Here is a 20,320-nt window from a genome sequence, read left to right on the forward strand (position 1 = left end):
AATGGAGTCAGATGCATCCTGAAAAATTTGACAGTCTGTGATCTTGATAGAAATAGTGGCTGGAGTTTAATGCATCATAAACTGCATGGAGCAAGGTTAGAAACAAACGTCCCTTTCCTAGATATTGGGACTGGGATGTGCTGTTTAAAAATTAGTTCCATAAACAGGTGCAAACAAAAAGAATGTTGAAGTAGCACCTGAGTATCTAAACAGACCATGTGCTTATAAAGAAGCGTATGGCAAATTTCTATACAAACACTATTATGAAACAAAAGCTCTGCTCAGGGTAGTTGAAATTTGACAACCTATCTCTATGTATACTCACTGTATTTTGTTTACTAGTAAATATTTGTACCAAGTACAAAACAGTGGAAAATCCTACCACTTGGACCACAAGGCAAGCTTTCTTAGATCAGTTTTCCCTACTGGAAGTCTCTGGCAAGGTTATTTTAACTGGGACTGTGGCATGTAAGGTCTTATAACAAGAGTATAACAGGTGTGTTTGTAGAGTGTGTGAGCTCCATGTGTTTTCTCTTTGCTGAGAGTCAATAATGCAACCATGGAAACTAAAAGATAAGTACTGACACCAGGCAGAATGAAAAAATCTTCCATCTGTAGTTGTGTTAACCTGAAAGCAGACATGGGGCAAACGCTGCACGATTGTTTGCAGATTGAGACTTCAGTGATGGCTGCACAAACCCCCTGTGCAAATGCACTTGCACAGGTTGGATTTTGCTGTGCAGAGGCTGGTTTCCATTTTGTAGAATGGGAAGCCCTGCAAAAGTGCTGACAGGAGGCGGCTTCCGAGGTACTGCCTTAATACTACAGAAAAATTCTCCTACTGAAGCAGTGAGAATACGCTTTGAAAATAGGGTGCAGGTTGAGCTAACCTTTTCATTTGATTTCTGGAAAATACTTATAGACAAAATGGAAAGCGCACAGTTTTACTGTCAGAAGCAATGGGAAGATGCAAATCTTAAAAGTTATTAGAGAAATCAATTTGATTAGAACGCAATAGACTGTAAAAGTTACTGGGCCACACTTATAAGAGTCACTTTTCAACAGAATAACATTTTACATCTTGCAGTTTATTTTTGTAGTTATGTCGGCTAAACACATGCAACAGTCAGAACATTTTCAAGACTTACTGTTTCAAATTATTTTTTACAGTACTTTCAGTTAGAGTTAAGATTTACAGTGCCTCACAGCCTTTACCTCTGTGACTGTAGAAAGATATCTGTGCTTTTGCCAGCTGAAGTTTTTATGAATTACATGATCTTTAATCTGAAGCAAAGCTTTGGCCCTCTAAGCCAAGCCGAAGGCGGGCTAGTCTCACAGAGACAAATCTGGGACTTTACTGCACTAGTATTCTTTGGCGGGGGGAAATTGAACATAAGCCTCAGGGTGTGATGATGATGATGATGACCTTTAATGTTACATGGAACACTTGGGTGCTATTACTCAGGCTGATATCTTGCTCTGTGGAGTGGCAGGGGCTGGGAACCCAGAAGCGTGCTCCATTGCTGGGAAAGGGATTATACAGCATTTCTCAGTATTGACCTCACTTCCAAATTAGTTTAAGGATTCCCACATTCTCAAAATAATCTGCCCTTAGTGAAAAAGATGGATGTGACGCAGAAACTGAATGAGCTGGTGAGCTGGTATAAATATTATGAGGATGGGTGAACGACTCTGGAATTGTGATAAGGAAACGAAATATCCCCTGGGAATCTAGAGAAGAGAGACTGATGGGGGGAAACAGTCAAATGTGAGACCGGGGAAGTGAAATTTTAGGAGGGTACACAAATTCAGTTTATATGAGAAAAAAGGAGAATACATTGTAAAGGAAATCTTGACATGTGTATCCGTGTTCCTTTATGGAAGTAAGCAGTGTGGCATGCGTAGCTCTAATGGGAAAATCTCCTTGCACTGGTACAGCTCCAAGTCACAAGTGATGCTGTGAGCAAGGAATGCTTGTGCAAACTCTTTGGGGAGCTCCTGCATTCCATCTAATCAGAACCTGTTTTGCTGGCTCAAATGTAGTGGGAAAGGAAGAACTCTCCTGAGGAGGTTTTCAACATCTGCTCCCTTGCTTTTTTCACATATAGCAACAAATGCAGATGGAATATACTCTAAGAAAATTTACAGTTAGGAAATTAATCTAAACTGGAGAAAATTATCAAACTCTACAGAAAAAAATCTCAGTTCCAAGTCACCCAGTTATAATGAGCTGCAGTTCTATTTTAGCCTACAATTTAGTAGATTATCTTCAGCAATCCTTCTTTTCCCCATAGTTATAAAATACTACAATGAACAAGCCTCTACACCTTTTCTTTTTTTTTAGTTACCTTGAAACTGAATCTGTATTTTTAAAGAAAGTCACTAAACTTAACATTTGTTGGTTTTTTTGCCCCTCTTATGGAAAAAAAAATCAGGAGCTATAAAAAATTAGTTCTGGGCAGATATAGGATGTAACTATTCAGCTTTCCATTTCTGGCACATTTCCATACTTAAAAGGAGAAGTGGTAGAGAAGTTTTCTAAACATAACTACCCAGGAAAATGATGTCTACGTATTAAACAAGGCACCCGTGTTATTGCAATAATACTTTGCCATCAGGTAACTTACTAAGGGATTCTCATGAATTTGGCATGTTCCAGCTGAGGCTCATTTTAAGTCAGGAGATTGGTATAATCCATATTGTGCAGAATGTCAGAATAAACACACTCATAAACTCCCCCTCTCATCCTACATTTGTGAATCTGTGTTGCTCCCTCAGGCCTTTCAAGTTTCTTGATGGAATACTGATACTACCTTTCTGCTCTTACTTAACTGCATGTGTCTGCCATATGCATTTTGTCCCTCAGGATAGCCTGATTCGTGAAGATGTTTTTAGAGTGCTCAGTTCTCAGTTTATGTCTTGATGTGACAGTTGGGTTATCAGGACACTATAAAAGGCAAACAGAAATTGGGCCTGGTAAACTGTTTCCAGGGCTTTTAATGGCATTTCTATTTAATTGTGGGCCAATTAACTACTCTGTTTCCTTTCAGATTAAAAAAATTTTCTAAATTTAATAGAGACCTGTTTAATGCTTTCTAATGTTATATGTCTGACTGAGCTTTTCATTACTCAGAGAAACAAACATGCTGGTCAGGTCACCAGGGAGCAATGGTGATGTTTGCTCTCTTCCTTTGCATGGGAGGGATGAAGCTGCAGCTCTAAAGTTTCCTAAACGGTTCCTGTATGCTGATCTGGGAAATGCTATATCACTGCTTGGCTGTTCTGCACAAGTCACCAACCATATTACTCATCATGGGATCTAATTTCATGCTGTTTGGTTTAATTTTTCCTTTTCAGTTGCCAAATTTTGAGTATACATCCAGCCTTATGTGTCTTACACTGGTGACATCTTCATTTAAAAGAGGTAGTTACTCAGCTGTAGAAATGCCTGTAGTGTGAAGTTTTGGACAGTTGGCAGAACTATAATACATAATAACTACTAAAATAACAGTAATTAATCTATATTGTTAAGTACTACAACAGGAATATTCAATTCTCACCCTTTGTTATTGGGTATCTATCCACAAACCACATGTATTTTCATATGTCATTCTGGTTCAAAACCACATGTGGTTCTTCTTCTCAAAACGCAAAGTGGGAATAATAGTAATAGGTGCAAAGTAAGTGGCTGATATTTAATAAAGAAGTGTGGAAGTAAAAGGATCCACTAAATATTTCACATTTTAAAAACCACATTAAAAGTACCTTTGTAAGTGACAGAGTCAAGCAGTCAGTTGTGGAACACCAAATTAAGGCTGTCTTTACATTCTGGAAATCACACACATGATTTGTAGCCACCTGTGAAAACAGCAGTTTGAGTGAATTGCCTGCCATCAGGCAGTACTGAGTAGGATTCATCTCATTTCTTTCCCTTTCTCGTCAGTCGAGAGAGACAGGCACTTCTAGAGCAAAACTTGCCTCATCTTAAGGTAGATACCTGAAATAGGTCAGAATTGCCTTTTAAAGGACCTATTTTTCTTCAGTGAATATGAAAGGAGTTCAGATTGGCTTAGATGTGGATGCCTAAAGGTACAGGCACCTGATGCCAGAGAAGGGGAATCCTACTTCATGACATGGGCAGAGGTGACACCCAGTTCCCCAAGACAGCATACAGATCTTGCACAAAGGACAGTGCTTTTTGCCCACATAGTTATCATCCTTTTTCCTCTTTCCTGCTAGTCGCTTCTCCCAATCCCTGTGCACCACCAATAAATCAAGGAAGTCTCCTCCAAAATTAATTTCACTGCTTGTAAGAATTCGTTCATATTGTATACTGCAGAAGACGGTGAACATTGCATTACAGGATCTATGGACAAACGGACCAAAAGTAAAGCAGATCTCAATTTGAGTATACGCTGTCGTTTGAGTCCTCCTGCCTGCAGTAATAGGTGTTTTTTATTGGAGTGTTTGTACACAATTTTAGGGAGACCATATTGATACCTTATACGAATGATCAGAAATTACCTAATGTACATTCACACATACTTCAGAGCTCTGAACTTGTCATCTTTATAGTTCTTTATAAACTCATTTTTTTCATCTTCATATCTATCCTTCCAATTAATTCCAGTCCAGTTATCATCTCAGCTTTTTATTCCCTCTCTTGCCCATTCATCCCAAGCTGTTTTGCTTTGTCCTATCTCAGCTTGCCCCACTATAGTGGCTCCCCCGCTTCTCTTTTCCTTGACCTTTTCCCAGCCTGATCTCCTTTGAGGTCAAACTGATCAACCTACACGAATTTCTTGATCATAATAATCTACAAGTCTTTGAGCTTTTCATGTCTCTCCAGCTAGCCTCCAGGACTATTGCAGCTAATTTTGAGACAGCCTCTTTATCCAGGCAGACAGTTCTTACACATATCATTTCCCTGGAGGTTTTTTATGCTGTCTGTCTTCAATCTCAAATATTTCTTCTGAAATGCCCCCTCTTCCTTTTGTATTTCCTTCTGGATTTTGGTGGGGTTTTTTGTTGTTTGCTCTTGTTTGTTTTTTTTTTGTTTTGTTTTGTTTTAATAAACAGCATATAGGGTGATATGGAACACAAAGATGAAAGCATTCCCACTCCTGAGTCAGCAGAGTCCACAAAGACAGGCTTCAGCTGCAGGAAAATCCTCTCAAATGGACAAGGAAATGTTAACAGGAAAAGGCATTATCTCTGTAATTCACATTTTTAAACCTCTGGGGTGTTACTTCAAATACATGCAAACTAATTTTTCAAAATTTTTCAGCTCTGGGCAAGTATTATAGATACCATTCCAAAAGAAAAAGTCCAAAATTCAGAATGCTGTTCTGCAGAAATTGCTGCAGGGGTTCATATTCCTGCTTTGAAAATCGGCAGCAATAAAATTTTAAGGAGAAATATAGATATTTAGCTTTTTGGAAATGGTTGCATCATTTGAGTTGAAGCTTCCCTCCAAAAATCATTCTGAGGGAAAAATGGGAAATTTTAGCCCCAGCACTTCAAATTTGGCATTACCGAGCAAAGGGGGGAAAAAAACAAAACAAAACAACAACAACAACAACAAAAAAAACACCCACAGGTTGAGCATCTCAGTAATAAGCAGTACCATTAGCCTCATCTGCAGTTATCATGAAACATGACAACCTGTAACTAGTAGCTGTCTTGGATCCATCTGCGTTCTGTCCCTAAGGATATAGTAACAACTGCTAACCCATAAACCATCGTAAGACTAAAAGAATATTTAAAGTAAATATGGGACCTCATCTGTGACTTAATTTCCAGAATCACTGAAACACTTTGCTTCTGGCTTATTTGAAGTGGCACTTTCCTGAAACAAAGCCAGTTCTTCCATTGCAGTGGCAAAGGGAATCTGGTGGACACCATGCAAGTGGAAAGGAGTTGTGTTTTGTAGTTGGGCTTTTTTTCTGTGTTTCTTCTATCTGCTTTGGAGACCTTCCTTAGTTTCCAGGTGCAACTGCATAGTAGGGGCACGAGTAGTGCTTATGAGGAAACATTTTGTGGCATCCTGCCCTTGAAGGCTGATAGATATTCATGGAGTTAATGCTTCTTTCAAGCTGCATTAACCCCTGCAAGATCCCCGTGGCAGCTGGTGCTGTGCAGCTGCAGGGAGCCTGTCAGCGTCAATCCAGTTCCCAGGGGGGAAATTCTCATCTGTTATCCATGGAGATATTTGTTTCCCCCATGCGGGATGGCCCTCACACTTTCCATGTCTATTGTTTTTCGGGTTTGGAAATAAGTTTCTCAAGAAGCAGTTGTGCTGTGTTTGTTACTACAAAGCAATCTTTGCAATTGCAGGCCTATTTAGAGAGTGCTCCGTTTCGATCCAGATTCTTTTTGTGTATTTTGCAAAGTTACAAATGGATACGTATTTTCTTCATGCCTTCTCACATATAGTAAAGTGAAACCCAGAGCATGTAGTGGAGGTTTTTTCTTAAAAATGTACCAACAGTTTGAAGTGAGTGGAGATGATGTAAGAACTGTCCCAGCGCCCCACTCCCCATGTCCATTTCTATGGTTTTACAGTCACCGTTTACTATTTAAAAAAACCCGCAACAGTCCCCTCAGCCTGGAAAAGGGGAATTGGCTGGCTGCAGGCAGTGAGCAGCATGGCTGACTATCTGTATCCAATACAGACGGCTCACAAATTTAGCAGAAGGTGGGATGGTGATCCCCCGGTTCCTTGCCGCCCTGGTGGTAAAGCTCCATCGCTGCTCAGCTCAGCTTGGGAGACAGCGGGAAAGGACCTCGCCCAGCAGGGCTCCAGCCCTGGACTTCCCCAGAGCCTCGACTGTCCCTCGCTGGCGACTCCTTGAAGGGCGGGTTCTCCCCATCCCCGCCAATGCGGCCGAGCCCCCCTTCTCCATAGCAATCCCCTCCACGTCCGCCACTCCGCGACCTGCCGCTATCTGCCCTATGCTAAACGCCTGCTCCTTCCCGCCCCTCCTGCTTCCCCCGTGTGATCAGGTCCGGCTGAAGCACGCAGGGGCACCTTTCCTTCTGGAAAGGCCCCGTGCCGAGGGGGTTTCTCGGGAATCTCCGCAGCCCCCGGGCGGCGCCGCCGCTCCCCCCGCACCGCGCGGTGCCGCAGCCGCCGGCCCGGTTGCCTGGCAACCCCCCTCGGCGCCGCGCCATTGCGGAGCCCGGCAGCTCCCCGGCCGGCTTTTCACTCGGGCTTGTCGCTTCCAGCCACATCGAGCTTTCCACCTTCCCTCGTTTGGGCAGCGCGGGGTACCGAGACCCGGGCCGGAGGATCGGTGCCGCACCTGCAGCGCCTGCCGGCGGGGCGGGCTGGGCGGTGGCGCCCGGCGGGCTCCGCCCTTGCTTCCCCCCTCCTGCCTTTCCCCCACCGCCTCCACCTTCCTCCGCTGTTTTCCGCCGCCCTCTCCGCAGAGCCCGCGGTATCGGGATGTTGGCGCTGCCGGGTTCCAAGGAGCAGGTGGAAGGGTTTTGGGTGGCGGTGGAAGCTGGTGGCAGCAATTCCCAGAGGCGGAGGGCTCGGTCCTTGGCCATTTGTCCCTGGCTTGAGGGGAGCGTGTCCCGGCTTCGCTGCCGAGACCTGACCTGGGCTTACGTAAGCCATAAGTGAAAAGGGGCAGTGTTGTTCATAGGTTGTGTTTGCAACAGAAGACAGAGGCTTTGAAAGTGGAATCACGCTGTATTTCCCACAATCATTTGTTATTAGCTTCAGAATCACGATTTATGATTGTTCATCCAAAACTGCTGGGCAGATGTTAGGGGTATATTAGAATCTCCTATCTACCTGGTGTATTGTATCCAAAAGGATATAAATTGCATATGAATTTTCTGTAGCCGTGCTACAGTTAAGATTAACGGAGATTCCATTCCAAACATCTTTACATAATGCCCATACTGGGAATGTTAAACTCTGAGTTCTGGTTTGTCAGGAAAGAAATCACAGCATGTTTTATTAACAACATAAGTAGTCAGCACATTCTCCTGTTCAGGCATCTGGAAATATCTAGCTCATCCCATACATATGGCATTTCTGTTATCATTACATCTTGAATTTTATATTCTCTCTCCCCACACACACACACTAAAAATGGTTATATCTCTAGCCTGACACACAAGACTGTACTTGTGGGGATATGTTTCTCATAATGGATATTAGGGCAAAGATTGATTTAAGAAAAGCCATCAACAGTCAGATCACTGTTGATTTAAGAAAAGCCCATGAACAGCCAGAAAGGCCTTAATCACTTAACCACTTCATTTGGGATTTGGTGAATAGTCTTGCATTGTTTTCCCACATTTGCTGTTTGCTTTGGAGACAGTATTTCTCTTTTTGTCAAGGGAAACTTGAACTGTTGTTTTGAGTCTTTCTTGAGTGGGAATTGGCCTTTGTTTTTTTCTCTGGTCGAGGAGAACTGCAGGACCTCATTGGAGTCTGGCAGAAAGTTTATTTCACTGTATTAAAAAATAAAAAAGTTAAGAATGGTATTTTCATCAAGTGAAAAAACCCAAATTGTCTAATGCTAGAAGGAGAGATTTAAGGGCCTTTTATCTGGAAAGACAAGTAGTTTTTTTGTTCAGGCACTGACATATGATTGAAAATCAGCAGTTGTTCAAAGGCCATTTCTGATAAAAGGGTAAAATGGGGTAAGTTTAACAAATGCAAGTCATTGCCTGTTATTGGCTAACAGTAAGTAAAGATAACAACCTGCTGATTTTTACCGATGTGGTTTTCATGCTTCTTTGGAATACATCTTGACGTAGCCCTGTGGACAGTTTTCTGAAATAAGTTTTGGAGAGAGTAAGAAAATTGATTTGAAGGACCTCCGAACTTTCCCAGTAGGGATCTTTGTATACCTGTTTTCACATTAGAAGATCCTTGCTGCACATTTTGCATAAAATGCTGTCCTGATGTCCATGTTTAAAGGAAAGGAGTAATCCTGTTCACCTTCTGATCTTGGAAGAGCAGTCTTGAGGTTGCTGTAACTGAATGCTAATGCAATTTTGATCTTTAGATTTGCTAATGTTTGGGAATTTTAATAACCCTTTTTGTTTTTTTTATCCTACTTATGCTGGGTTCTATACCAGGTATAGGCTCTATGCCAATGTTTGTTGACTACAATTGTTAGAGCCCTGTTGTGCTCCATTATTCAAGAACTGGAGATCCATTTATTCATACTCTGGTGCCTTAAGCCCTCGTGAGCTTGCACACAGGAGGAGCACTAAAATTTGGATGACACCAAAGGTAGTCAGCTGGTCCTTTGCACTCTAAAAGTGAGGGGACGTATTAAGCCTCTTACTTTCTTTTCTGAAGTGTGATGGATCAGCTATTTGTCTGAAATCCAGCTGGTTATTTACAGTTTTCAGCCAGACCAGTGATCTGATCTGGCTAAAATGCAGAGGTGCAGAAATGCTCAAACCAGCACAGTGAGAAATGAGCAGGGTAAGAGCGGGTGGAAAATGCATCTGTCCTTTCTGACAACATTATCTCATATTGGATTAAGATTTTTCAGTAACTGCATTTTGAAAGGTGACTAGCTAGTTATACATCCATTTAAAATGTTGGAAAATGTGTAGGAAGCTGTATTTTTATATAGCTCTTCTAAGAGCTGTTTGGAAAGATTTGTTGTGCAGGAACACCTGCTGTTCAAAGTGCACAATTCAGCATGTCGATCCTGTATGAAGGGACCTCTGTCACACCTCTGGCTACTGAACAGGCAGTGCAGCATTGAATGAAACACACAAACCTCAAGCATAGGAAAACTGATGTTTATTTGCTGTTTAATTTCAACCATGGAGTAGTGAGCCCATAAATCTTAGCAGAGATACTACACCAGCTTTAAACCTTCTACCTTCAGACAGGGCCATCACATGTTATACAATATTTCATGCAGTGCCAAAGAGTGCTGACAGATCCGGAAGGGTTACAGAGATAATATCCTGTGAGACGGAACAGGCTGTTTCCAGGGTTTATTTTACCCATGTATAAGAATAACAGTAATGTGAGCTGCAAGTAAGAGAATGGACTAATATAGTTTTTCTAAACTTCATTGTTTTAGTTTCTTTTTGTCAGGCTAGGTGAAAAGGAAAGTACTGGAAGGAGAGGGTAAAGAAAAACTGGGGGCAGATCTCTCCTATTCCACACCAGTGCTTCCTTAGGTGCTCTCATCCCTTTCACTCTAAAGAAGTCCTTAGAATTTCTTGCATGTGATGTAATTTTTTTCTACACTGCACCCCCACTGACTTTTCAAGAACTTTCTCATTGTGAGTGACTGAAATCAAGCCCCTTTCTTTTCTGTTTCTCTGGTATATAAACAATAAGTTCTTGCTCTCTTGAGGCCTGGGGAGAAAAACAGCAGATGAAGCAGCACAAAACCAAGAGAAACCTATGCTTATTAAACCCCTAACACAGTGAGGGCCTGTTACAAGTTTCTCGATTCTCATCCTGATCAGTCTGGCTACAAAACTCACACTCACCACTGATCTTGTTTTTTTCCAAGGTCTAGCCTTCCTTAAAGCACTTAAATGATTGTCATATGTTTACTCTGTTCATTCCCATTTTTCCCTGGTAAAATGTTCTAAGAAACCCTTCTTGCTGCAGTTTAACCCCACAACCAGTTTGCATGTATGCTAGATAGAAAGAAAACAAATTCCTCCTTTTCCTTGGAGGAGCTTTCTGGATGTTTAAAGACTGTTCCTGCGTCTTCAGTCAATCTTTCCAATGTAAAATTATGGCAGAAAGAGCTCAAATCCCACACTTCCTTGGGTGTTTTCTCATAACTTACATTTTACTGCTGGGGTCTGAACTCTTTCCATACTTTTTGAAATGTTATACCAAAATTGGACATACTGATCCAAGTAGAAGAGTAGAAGATCAGTTCAGAAGTTTGTAAATCCAAGTACTTGCCTTTTTTTTTTTTCCTTGCATGACTGACGGTTTTCACTCATGCTTGGTTTGTGATGTAGTAAGTACTCTAGATCATTTCCTACAAAGCTATTGGTGGGGTTTTTTCCTCATCCTGCAATTTTTCAGGTGCTTATTCTTGCCCAAATAAAAAAGTGGAATTTTTATCTCTTAAATTGAATCACTTTTTGAGCTCATTTTGTTATTTGCCAGGAAGTTTTAAATTCTAATACTATCTTCCTGTTTACCTGTAGCCCTCCCAGTTTCATGTCATCTCAAGGCTAACAAACATGTTTTTCAGTCATCTAGATCACCATGAATAATTTAGTACTATAGTAAGTGTTTTAAGTAGCATGAGAGGAAGAGGTGACAGGAATTCAGTGTATTTGATTAAATGGATACTATTTACAAGAAGAAAAGGCTCTGCTTTTCTACTCCTTTTTCCCTTCAATTAAAACAATACAATTTCATTTTTAAAGAGAATAAACTGAAGACTTTTCTGAAGATTAAAGTTTTTAGGGTAGTACTAGCACATCTTGCAAAGTACCACAAGTATCCAAGTAACCTACACTTTGGTTGAAGTTGCTTGTCATTGTTATAGTTTTGGGACAGATTGTATTTAAAGTTTAATTTATTGTTTCGTCAAAGAAAATGGACAAATGCCAAAGTAATTTGCTCCTATCACAAAGTTGGAAGGCATTGTCAAAGACTGAGCAAGCTATTATACAGAAAGGACTAGATGAGCTTGATGACTGGTGTTACTGGAACGAGATGAAATTCAGAACTATAAATGAAAAGTCATGCACTTCGGGGCAATCTCATATAGTACGGGAACACACAGCTGGAGGGTCACAGAACCACAGAATAATGGCAAATTGCCACTTGTGCCTTATAATGCTATGCTTTACCATTGAACAAAGGCGGTTAGTTAATTTTTACAGATTTCTGAGGAGAAACTGTCAATGTGTTTTTCTTCTGATTTTATTAACGAGGATTGTCTATAGATGAAGAGCTACTCGGCAGCCAGGAAAAGACTCGCAAGTTTCTCTTCGCTCTGTCCAATCTAAAATCCTTTACCCTCGTGTAGAGTTTCTTTACATATGACACTGAACACTTCTTCATCTCTACCCTTTACATGGGCCATGTGTTTCACCAAGTCATTAAAGGACAAGGTCCACTTCCAGCTTTCAGATGTGCCATGGCAGAGGGAGGATGGACACCACTAGTGATACAATTGTTCATAAAATGTACCCGTAGCTGTAGGTGGGAAGCCTGACAGCGGCCAGAAGTTACCTATTACCAGAATTAATATACTTATTTTGTATTTATATTTGAGGTAAATTTTGACAATGTTTGAACAATCGTTTTTAAATATAGGCTGTATTGGATTGGGTTTTGGTTGGTATTTGCTATTTAATAATTTTCCTTTTCTATCTCTAATAATTTTATCTGTTACATTTATTACAGCTATGTAGTAAATTATTTTAATATATTTTTAGGATTGTTACTAGCTTCTGCAGATGTATTACTGTGGTCTCATCTTTAGAAGTAGATATATTTCTCTTCTATACTGCAAAGATCATATTGCATTTCCTGTCTGGTCTGTCTCTTTAAAATATTTGTTCACTTTCTACAGCCTGTTAAGTCTAGACCCAATCTAAGGCAATGGGATACAATGCGTCACTGACTATTTCCTTTTAATCTTCACTTTTCACTGCCTAGCACTGTGCATGTAGATTGTATTGCACTGGTGGAAACCGAATTGAGATCTTGGGTAATTTCAGTCCTTTACAATAAGAAACAAATAATCAGATGCTGTAACTTAATATGCCACTAATAGAAGAATGAAGCTCCTTTTCCATATTGTGTGAATGAGCCCAGCTTTTCAGGTACTTGATTTACTGTAACTTTCATATATAAGCAGCTGCATAAACACATATGTGCATATCCACATGAATAAATAATCAAAAGGCTTTTGTAGTTAGAAGCTCCTTTACTCCTCCTGTGAGTCTGTGCTGTCTCACAATCCTCTTATTTTGAGACTTCAGAGCAGTTCCAAGTAAAAGTAAACTACAGTCCTAATTAGAGCCAGGCAGAAGTTTTCATCCAAAGCTTCTTTTTAACAACAACAAAAATTTGGTTACGTGGAATTGTTTGTAAACTTTTTGTTGATTTCATTGAATCATCTGGGAAATTAGAAAAGCCTGTCAGATGAAACACTAAAAAGACTTTCTTTTAAAATTATTTTAAAATATTGTGTAATACTTACATGAATCAAAACCAAGTCAATACTTTGATGTGTTTGAATTTGATAGATTTGCTAATTTGGCATATAGTTACTGAAAATTTCAAAAGCCCTATTTTGATTAAGTCAAACTGATCATTCTCTCACCATAATTACCAAAGAAACAAATTATCAATATTTTCACTCTCTTCATTGTTTCTTTTTCAAAGCCACAGTGGCATTGCTTCAGCTACTATATTCTTTCCTTCTCCAACTTTTCTCATTGTCATCCTTCTCTCAATTTAGAATGAACTTTTGCTTTTTATTGCTTTTCACAGCTATTTTTTGTCCTCTTCACAGCTGAAGGAAGGGAGATGGTAGGGAGTAAATGACTGCCAGAACATCTGAATATATAGATACATCAAGACCTGTGTGCTTGAAAAGTTTGGAAAAGATTTGTGTATGTGTGAGAGAGGGAGGGAAGGGCAGAAGGTCAATGGTGAGGTAGGAGAGAGGTAAAAAACTTTTATTAGTGCAACGAGAGAAAAAGGATGAAAATCAGTAAGCAAAGAAAATAGAAGGCAGAAGAGTGGAAAGAGGTAGGATGGCATCTTGGTGGAGTGGTACATAAAGGTGGTGTCTTACTGATCTACCACATGAAAGGAGGAGCTTACAATGCTCCCAATCACCTGCTGTAGCAGGGAGCAGGAGGAGATGATTTCTGTACAGGAACTTACCACTGCTGTGAACACTCTAAACTGCCCTCCTTCCCTCTCATTGCTGCCTTTCCAGATTTGGAAAGAGTACACATTGAATATTTTGTATGCATTTATTATAGAAAATTTACACAAGCTATGGTTTAAAATAATCTAGACTGACAGTAATATGGTTTCAGTAACTGCTTTGTTTGTACACAGCCATTGTAACCTCCATTTTTTAATTTCTCTTACTTTGCTATCCCTCTCACTTTCTTTCTGTTTTACCTTCACAGTTTTAACTGCTATGGTCTCCTCAACAGTAGCTGCTGTGTATTGAAAAGAATTTTTGAGAATCCTGAGACTTGGCTGGTTATATAAAATCATATATTTTAGTCCCAGAATCTCAGTTTAAGCAAATGTTTGAGCATGCAAAAATTCTTTACCATTTCTGATGAGAATTTATGGGTGTGTATCAGTACCATCTACTGGCAATAAGAGTTACAGCGCTTAGTAGGCTCACACAGGAAATGCCAGATTTGACTTCAATAACCAGGATCCTTCAGCAGGAAGTTAGGTGTGGTCTGTACAAGGAGAATTAAAAAAAAAAAAAAAAAAAAAAAAAAAAAAAAAAAAAAAAAAAAAAAAAAAAAAAAAAAAAAAAAAAAAAAAAAAAAAAAAAAAAAAAAAGACATGATGGAATTTTTAGCTGCAGTCTTCCTTGGTGCCATTCCAAACCCACATAAGTGCAAGATTCTTCACTGGTAATGAATTTTTAATTGTTGCCTGCAGTATTAAAACAATTTTGGTTTCTTGGTTTTTTTTTCCTTTTTCGTTCTGTAATTAAAAATATAATCTAACAAGAGTCTGCTGCAGGACCACTTTCATTTTTCTAATTAACCTTCCTGCTGCTACTAGTCAGTGCCGCTTCCAGCAGCAATTTGCTACAGACCGTCCATAACAGAATGCACCAGGTGCATTTTCCTGCAGTGGGAGAGCACGCTCAAGGGAGACCTGCAGGAGCTGGGATGTGTGTGGATGTTTGTGTAGGTGTAAATGGCTGTGTGCATATGGTTGAAAAGAGGGAGAAGACATCATGTTGCAGCTTATTTAACAGCCTTCAAAAATATGAGTTTGTTGCGGCTGTGCTGGAGTCTGTGTGTTATGCGAGGCAGTAAAATAGGATCCTGCTGGTTGTGTTCAAACTGTTGTATCATTTTAATTTGATAACTCTTTCTGGATATATTGTCTTACTCAAAATCTGTTGCTTTATTTCATTTGCTATATTTTTAATGTGTTTACTCAGAAGGACTCTAGAGAAAAATTCTTGGAGACTACAACAGAGATCCTGTTTGTGATTTCAGATCAAAGTATTTGCATTGGGAATATTTTCCACCTGTTCTTTTTAAGTGAACTGTCTGGAGACATTAAAAAGAGATGGTCCCGCTCTTGCTAGTGAAATTTATGAAAAATATATACAATTGATATCAGACATAAGAGATCTAAGTGTAGTATGTAATGATTAAAGAGCATTTTTATTCCATTCAGCAATTCTTCCAGTGCACAGCGTGTTGCCAGGCAGGGGATCTGTATACAGGTGCTTGTGCTTGAATCTTGTTTCCTGAGCTGGCAGCTCTGCAAAGGCAGCATATTTGTACCCGAAGAGAAGGAGCATCTCCTATTGCTTTCAACTGATCCCTCTGGCTTTACATGGTAGTAGTGAATTCTAGGAGTCATTTCTGGTCCATATAGCTAGAGAGAGGATTGGTCCAAGATGCAGCTTCCAGGATAATAAGGAGGTGAATTGTCTGGAGTCTTGCTTCTCAACACCGAATCAAACACTTCAGAACTGTTGGTTCCTCACACTGAATGTAGTGGAAAATATCTCCTACTTTAATCACTGGAATGGATAACATTACCCTTAATAAAGGCAAAAATGTGTTATTGTATCACATGTGACTTTTTCATTAGTCTATAGAACTGACAATCTATCGTTGCAAGCACTAAGTAAATTCAAGTGAATTTTAAACTAAATGTTTTAAGAACTGATACCTTCAAGACAACTCTAAGAGGCAAGCTGCAAAGGAAAATGGTTTGTCTTGAAATCTAAACAAATTTAAAAATTCATTTCACAGCAACCTCCTCTTGGATGATTATTGAATTTAACAAGATGTCCCACAGAAAATTCTGTGGAATTATATTCCTTTACTTGTTTGTAATGTCTGTGTTACTCTAAATTCTTTCTGTTTTTTTTTTTTTTATATATTTTAGCACTTTTTTTATGAGAGAGGCTAAACAGTAACTAAGAGGTGCAGGATGAAAAGATGGCACAATCAGTGCTGGTACCACCAGGACCCGACAGCTTCCGCTATTTCACAAGAGAATCACTTGCAGCTATTGAGCAGCGTATCAATGAAGAAAAAGCTCAAAAATCCAAACAGGAACGCAAAGATGAGGATGATGAAGATGGCCCAAAGCCAAACAGTGACTTGGAGGCAGGAAAGACACTGCCATTTATTTACGGTGACATACCTCCAGGAATGGTGTCCGAGCCCTTGGAAGACCTGGACCCATATTATATCAATAAAAAAGTGAGTGTATTGTATGTTTCTATCAGACTGTAAGGAAATTAAGTAACAAAAAACCCTTCACATAGTGTTTCTAGTTTTTTTGATGCAGCCCTTCAGTCCTTCCGTCTAATAAATTCCCCCATCAGCTGATCTGATTGGCAGAAATCTCCATTGTAGGAGCAGAAGTCAGTAATGCAAGTTTGCTGAACCTGATGGTCTGTCAGTAGAGGTACATTTAGATTTATTTTAATATAGCTGGCATTTTACAAAGACTGTAACTTTCAGAGTTTCACATGCAGGTGAATTGAACAAATAACACTGGCGTTATCTTTAGAATTATTACAAATTGTTGTATTACAGATGTGAAAGAAGCAGATCTTCAAAATGAAAACCATCTCAAAGGTAGCTAGGCACCTTGTTACTAGGTTTCTTCACTGTCGTGTGGAAAGTCTAGGTTGCAGTCTCTTGGTGCTGGGAAGGATAGAGAAGCATGTAAAGGTAATTTCTCAGGATATGATGAAGATATTTCATGTTGTACTCCATGGAGACATCATATATCCAACTTAGTCTGCTTGAAAAAGTTTTGGCATCCAGTTTTATATTTTTTTATGATTGTTTTCAAAGAAGAGGTGTTTAAAAGCGGGACATAAAGAGGAGGTAGGAATTGGTCTTAGAGTGTTGACAGACTGTTACATAATTTTAAAAATATTTCTCTAGAGATGCTAGTTTAAAAAAAAAAAATTTTTTTTTCTTTTTGTTTAAAGTATCAACAACTGCTGTGACCAGAACAAAAGTGCTGAACTTTAGAATTGTGTCCAGATGGCCTTGGTTTTCTTCCAGAATTTCAGTCCCTTAGATTTTGGCATCATATATATTGCACCATCATTATGATACAAGTAAAGAAGAAATTAACGTTTTTTTCTTGTTTTCATAATTTTTTTCTTGTGCTTTCTTTTCTTTTTCTGTGGAAACTATCCAGCGAATAAAACCAGGTGAATTTAAAAACAAACAAACAAAAACCATGAAAGCAAAGAAGCTACTTCAAAGAAAAATGAAGAAAAACCCCAAGAATTGTCATGAATCAAACTTGAACTAAGTGAAAAAATACAAATGAAGATATTTCCTGCAGGAATTAGGGGTATGCCTCATCAGTAATATGTTGAAGCAACAGTGATACAGGCATACCATGAGGAACTAAACAGAACAGCTCATAAAAAATCAGCTGTGCCTGAAATGTTCATTACAGAATTTCTAAAACTCCCTTCGTGTATAGAGAATCATGAGTTAAATTTGAAAACAAGGTTTTCAATTAAATATCATGTTCTGCTCCCTTTACTCAAGTGATTTACCCTGTTGAAGTCTGGAAGGCAAATATTATTTGGGTCAAACTTCTGATTCCTTCCTTCTTTACTTGTTCTGTAGTAGTAAAAATCTAAATTCAATGCCAGAAAACCTAAAGTTAGAGCATGTATTATCATGCTTTGGAAACTAGAAAAGTAATTCTGCAATTAAGTGTAGATGTGGGGTAAAATCCTGAGGAATGCTTGTTCCTGATTGAGAAATGCACAGCAGTTGTCTTGATCTTTTCCAAAAGCATAGTGGTTTCTAGTAGGAGACACAAGACTTCAAGCTGTATGTTGCAATCATAATTCCTCCTATTATTTTTCTTGGTGTTCTTTGAGTACCTTTAAACATCCTTGTTTATGTCAGGCTCCATTTTTTCTTTTTTAATATGCCTTGATGAATCAGCATCACACAAATGATACTTCATCAGACATTTTGCTAGAGTAAAGGGAACGGAAAACATTAGAACTCTGATTATTAGAGGCCATATTTTAATGGACTCCAGGAATAATAGTAAGAGAGTTGAAAAGTGATGGTAGTCAATGGCACATTGCAGACCAAACCTTTCTCCGCTACAATAAAGGACCAGAGTGTCAATTGAGAATCAGTAGTTGTGTGGGAATGCAAACATGCTCAGTTTGGAAGTCTGAAATCTATTCTTTCAGGCGGGGAGAGGCATTGCATTTTCAGGATTTCAGCTGCTCTGTTTGCCACACCTGCTCAGAAAAGTAGAGCATAAATCTTTACAAATGCTGCCCTCTGATTCCAGTTGAGGCAGATCATGGCTACTGGCAGTGTTCCAGGTCTGCATGGCTAATATGCCCTCTGGGCTTTCTAGGACTGCCACAATGCTGGCTGGATCCACTTCCTTTCAACAAGCAGGAACTTTGACCCATGTGTAGAGAGAGATGATAGGAATGGATAAGAATTTCTCCAAATGCGCGAGAATCAAAAGAATTTAAGAAGAATTTAAAGACTTTGTTCTTCTTTGTTTCCCACTTTTAAAGAAAATTCTTACGTTCAGAAATGCTTTTTTAAAAATGTTGGTAGTACACAAGTTACTGCTGAAACTTGGAGAGGCAGTGAAAATACATGGATTAGTGAATCCTGTATTAGATAAAAATAAAGCATGATTCAAAAAGAGAAAAAATTGCAAGTATAAAACAATAGTTGGAAAGGGAAGGAATACATTATTCAGAGTACAGCAAAAACTACTGAGTACATTAGTGTTACATTGAAAAACTTGTTGAATACTCTTCCATATTTTCATGATCACCCTTGAAATTTAGATACTTCGAGGTACTATTGTTGTTGGTTTCTAAATAAACTTACTAAAATGTTTTCATTCAATTATATTTATCATAATTTGACTGGCCTCTGTGATGTTTGAACTGGACAAGGGAATTGTGTAAATGAAAGAAGAGCATATTGGGCAAATACAGTTAATGATGAAATAAAAATTATTTTGGGTTTTGTAACTTGGTATCTTCTAAATGCTGTTTTTCATTCTGTTTTTCTTTTCCCAGACCTTTATAGTATTGAATAAAGGGAAGGCAATATTCCGATTCAGTGCCACCTCTGCCCTGTACATGTTAACTCCTTTCAATCCTCTTAGAAAAATAGCTATTAAGATTTTGGTACATTCATATCCTTTTCAAGTGGTTAGTCTAAAACTGTAATGAATGAGATGTTACTTAGTATTTAAATCATTCTCTGGCAGATGTCCCAGGATCAATATGATCTGTAGTGCTTTGTCCCTCTTCTATCTACTATTTCTGTCTTCTGATCTTTTTCTTATTCTCTTTTTACATTTGTGTTTATTGCTGGATCCTAATATAGTAATACCAGAAGCCAGACAACCAGTCATCGTCCTTTATAATTTCTTTCACTGTCTTCTTTCTTCCCCCACATATTTTTTCCTTTCCCTCTTATTTTTCCTGTAATCTTCACATCTTTTTTTCATCTTTTCCCCTCCTCCACATTTTTCATAAACTGCAGATATGTTGCTCAAAATACTTTCAGTTCTTCACTGACATTGTGTGTTAAAATCGTATCTTTGATCCCAGGTCTGTGCTTGCATGAATATTTAGTGAAAATATGGTTTCATTATTCCTTTTCATTTTCTTTTTCAGATAACAATTGCAGAAAGATAGATTCATAAACCAACTTAGGTTTCTTGTTTTATTATACATTCTCAGTCCTATATGTATCTCACCTGTCTGTTTTATTTCTTGATCATTACTGCACTATACACTCATAATCCTGTTGATGTTTTAGTTTCAGTCTTCAAGTAGGTCATGAGATTTCCACGTTGCAGGTAGAGATTTGAAAAGCTAAATTATTATAATTACTTACATATTATTTTGTGGTTTTCAATGCTATGATAGCTGCCTATAGTAGGCATCCTACTGGTCTGATCCCAAATGCTCTTGAGAGAAATGAAGGCATTGACTTCAGCAAGTCTGCTTACTTAAGGAGCAAATACAAATGTTTGCACACTTATTTTTACAAATACCTAACATACGCACACTGAAAGTAATTCTGTGTGTAGCATTGCATATGGGGATCC

At 38.9% G+C, this 20,320-nt stretch overlaps 1 protein-coding gene across 1 annotated transcript in view; it reads left to right on the plus strand.

The window, feature by feature from the left end:
* The window catches only part of LOC114073727 (sodium channel protein type 2 subunit alpha), a 78,235-nt gene that overhangs the window by 5,176 nt on the left and 52,739 nt on the right, over window positions 1-20,320 (plus strand). The window contains exons 2-3 of the mRNA XM_027911472.1: window positions 16,109-16,428; window positions 19,278-19,396. Of these exons, the coding sequence (XP_027767273.1) occupies window positions 16,162-16,428; window positions 19,278-19,396 (386 nt within the window). The 5' untranslated portion in view covers window positions 16,109-16,161. The remainder of the gene's footprint in view (window positions 1-16,108; window positions 16,429-19,277; window positions 19,397-20,320) is intronic.

This window comes from Empidonax traillii, unplaced genomic scaffold, assembly GCF_003031625.1.
Source record: "Empidonax traillii isolate 1590-97213 ecotype Southwest subspecies unplaced genomic scaffold, ASM303162v1 scaffold33:size3420811, whole genome shotgun sequence".
In the NCBI taxonomy this organism is placed as follows: Eukaryota; Metazoa; Chordata; class Aves; order Passeriformes; family Tyrannidae; genus Empidonax; species Empidonax traillii.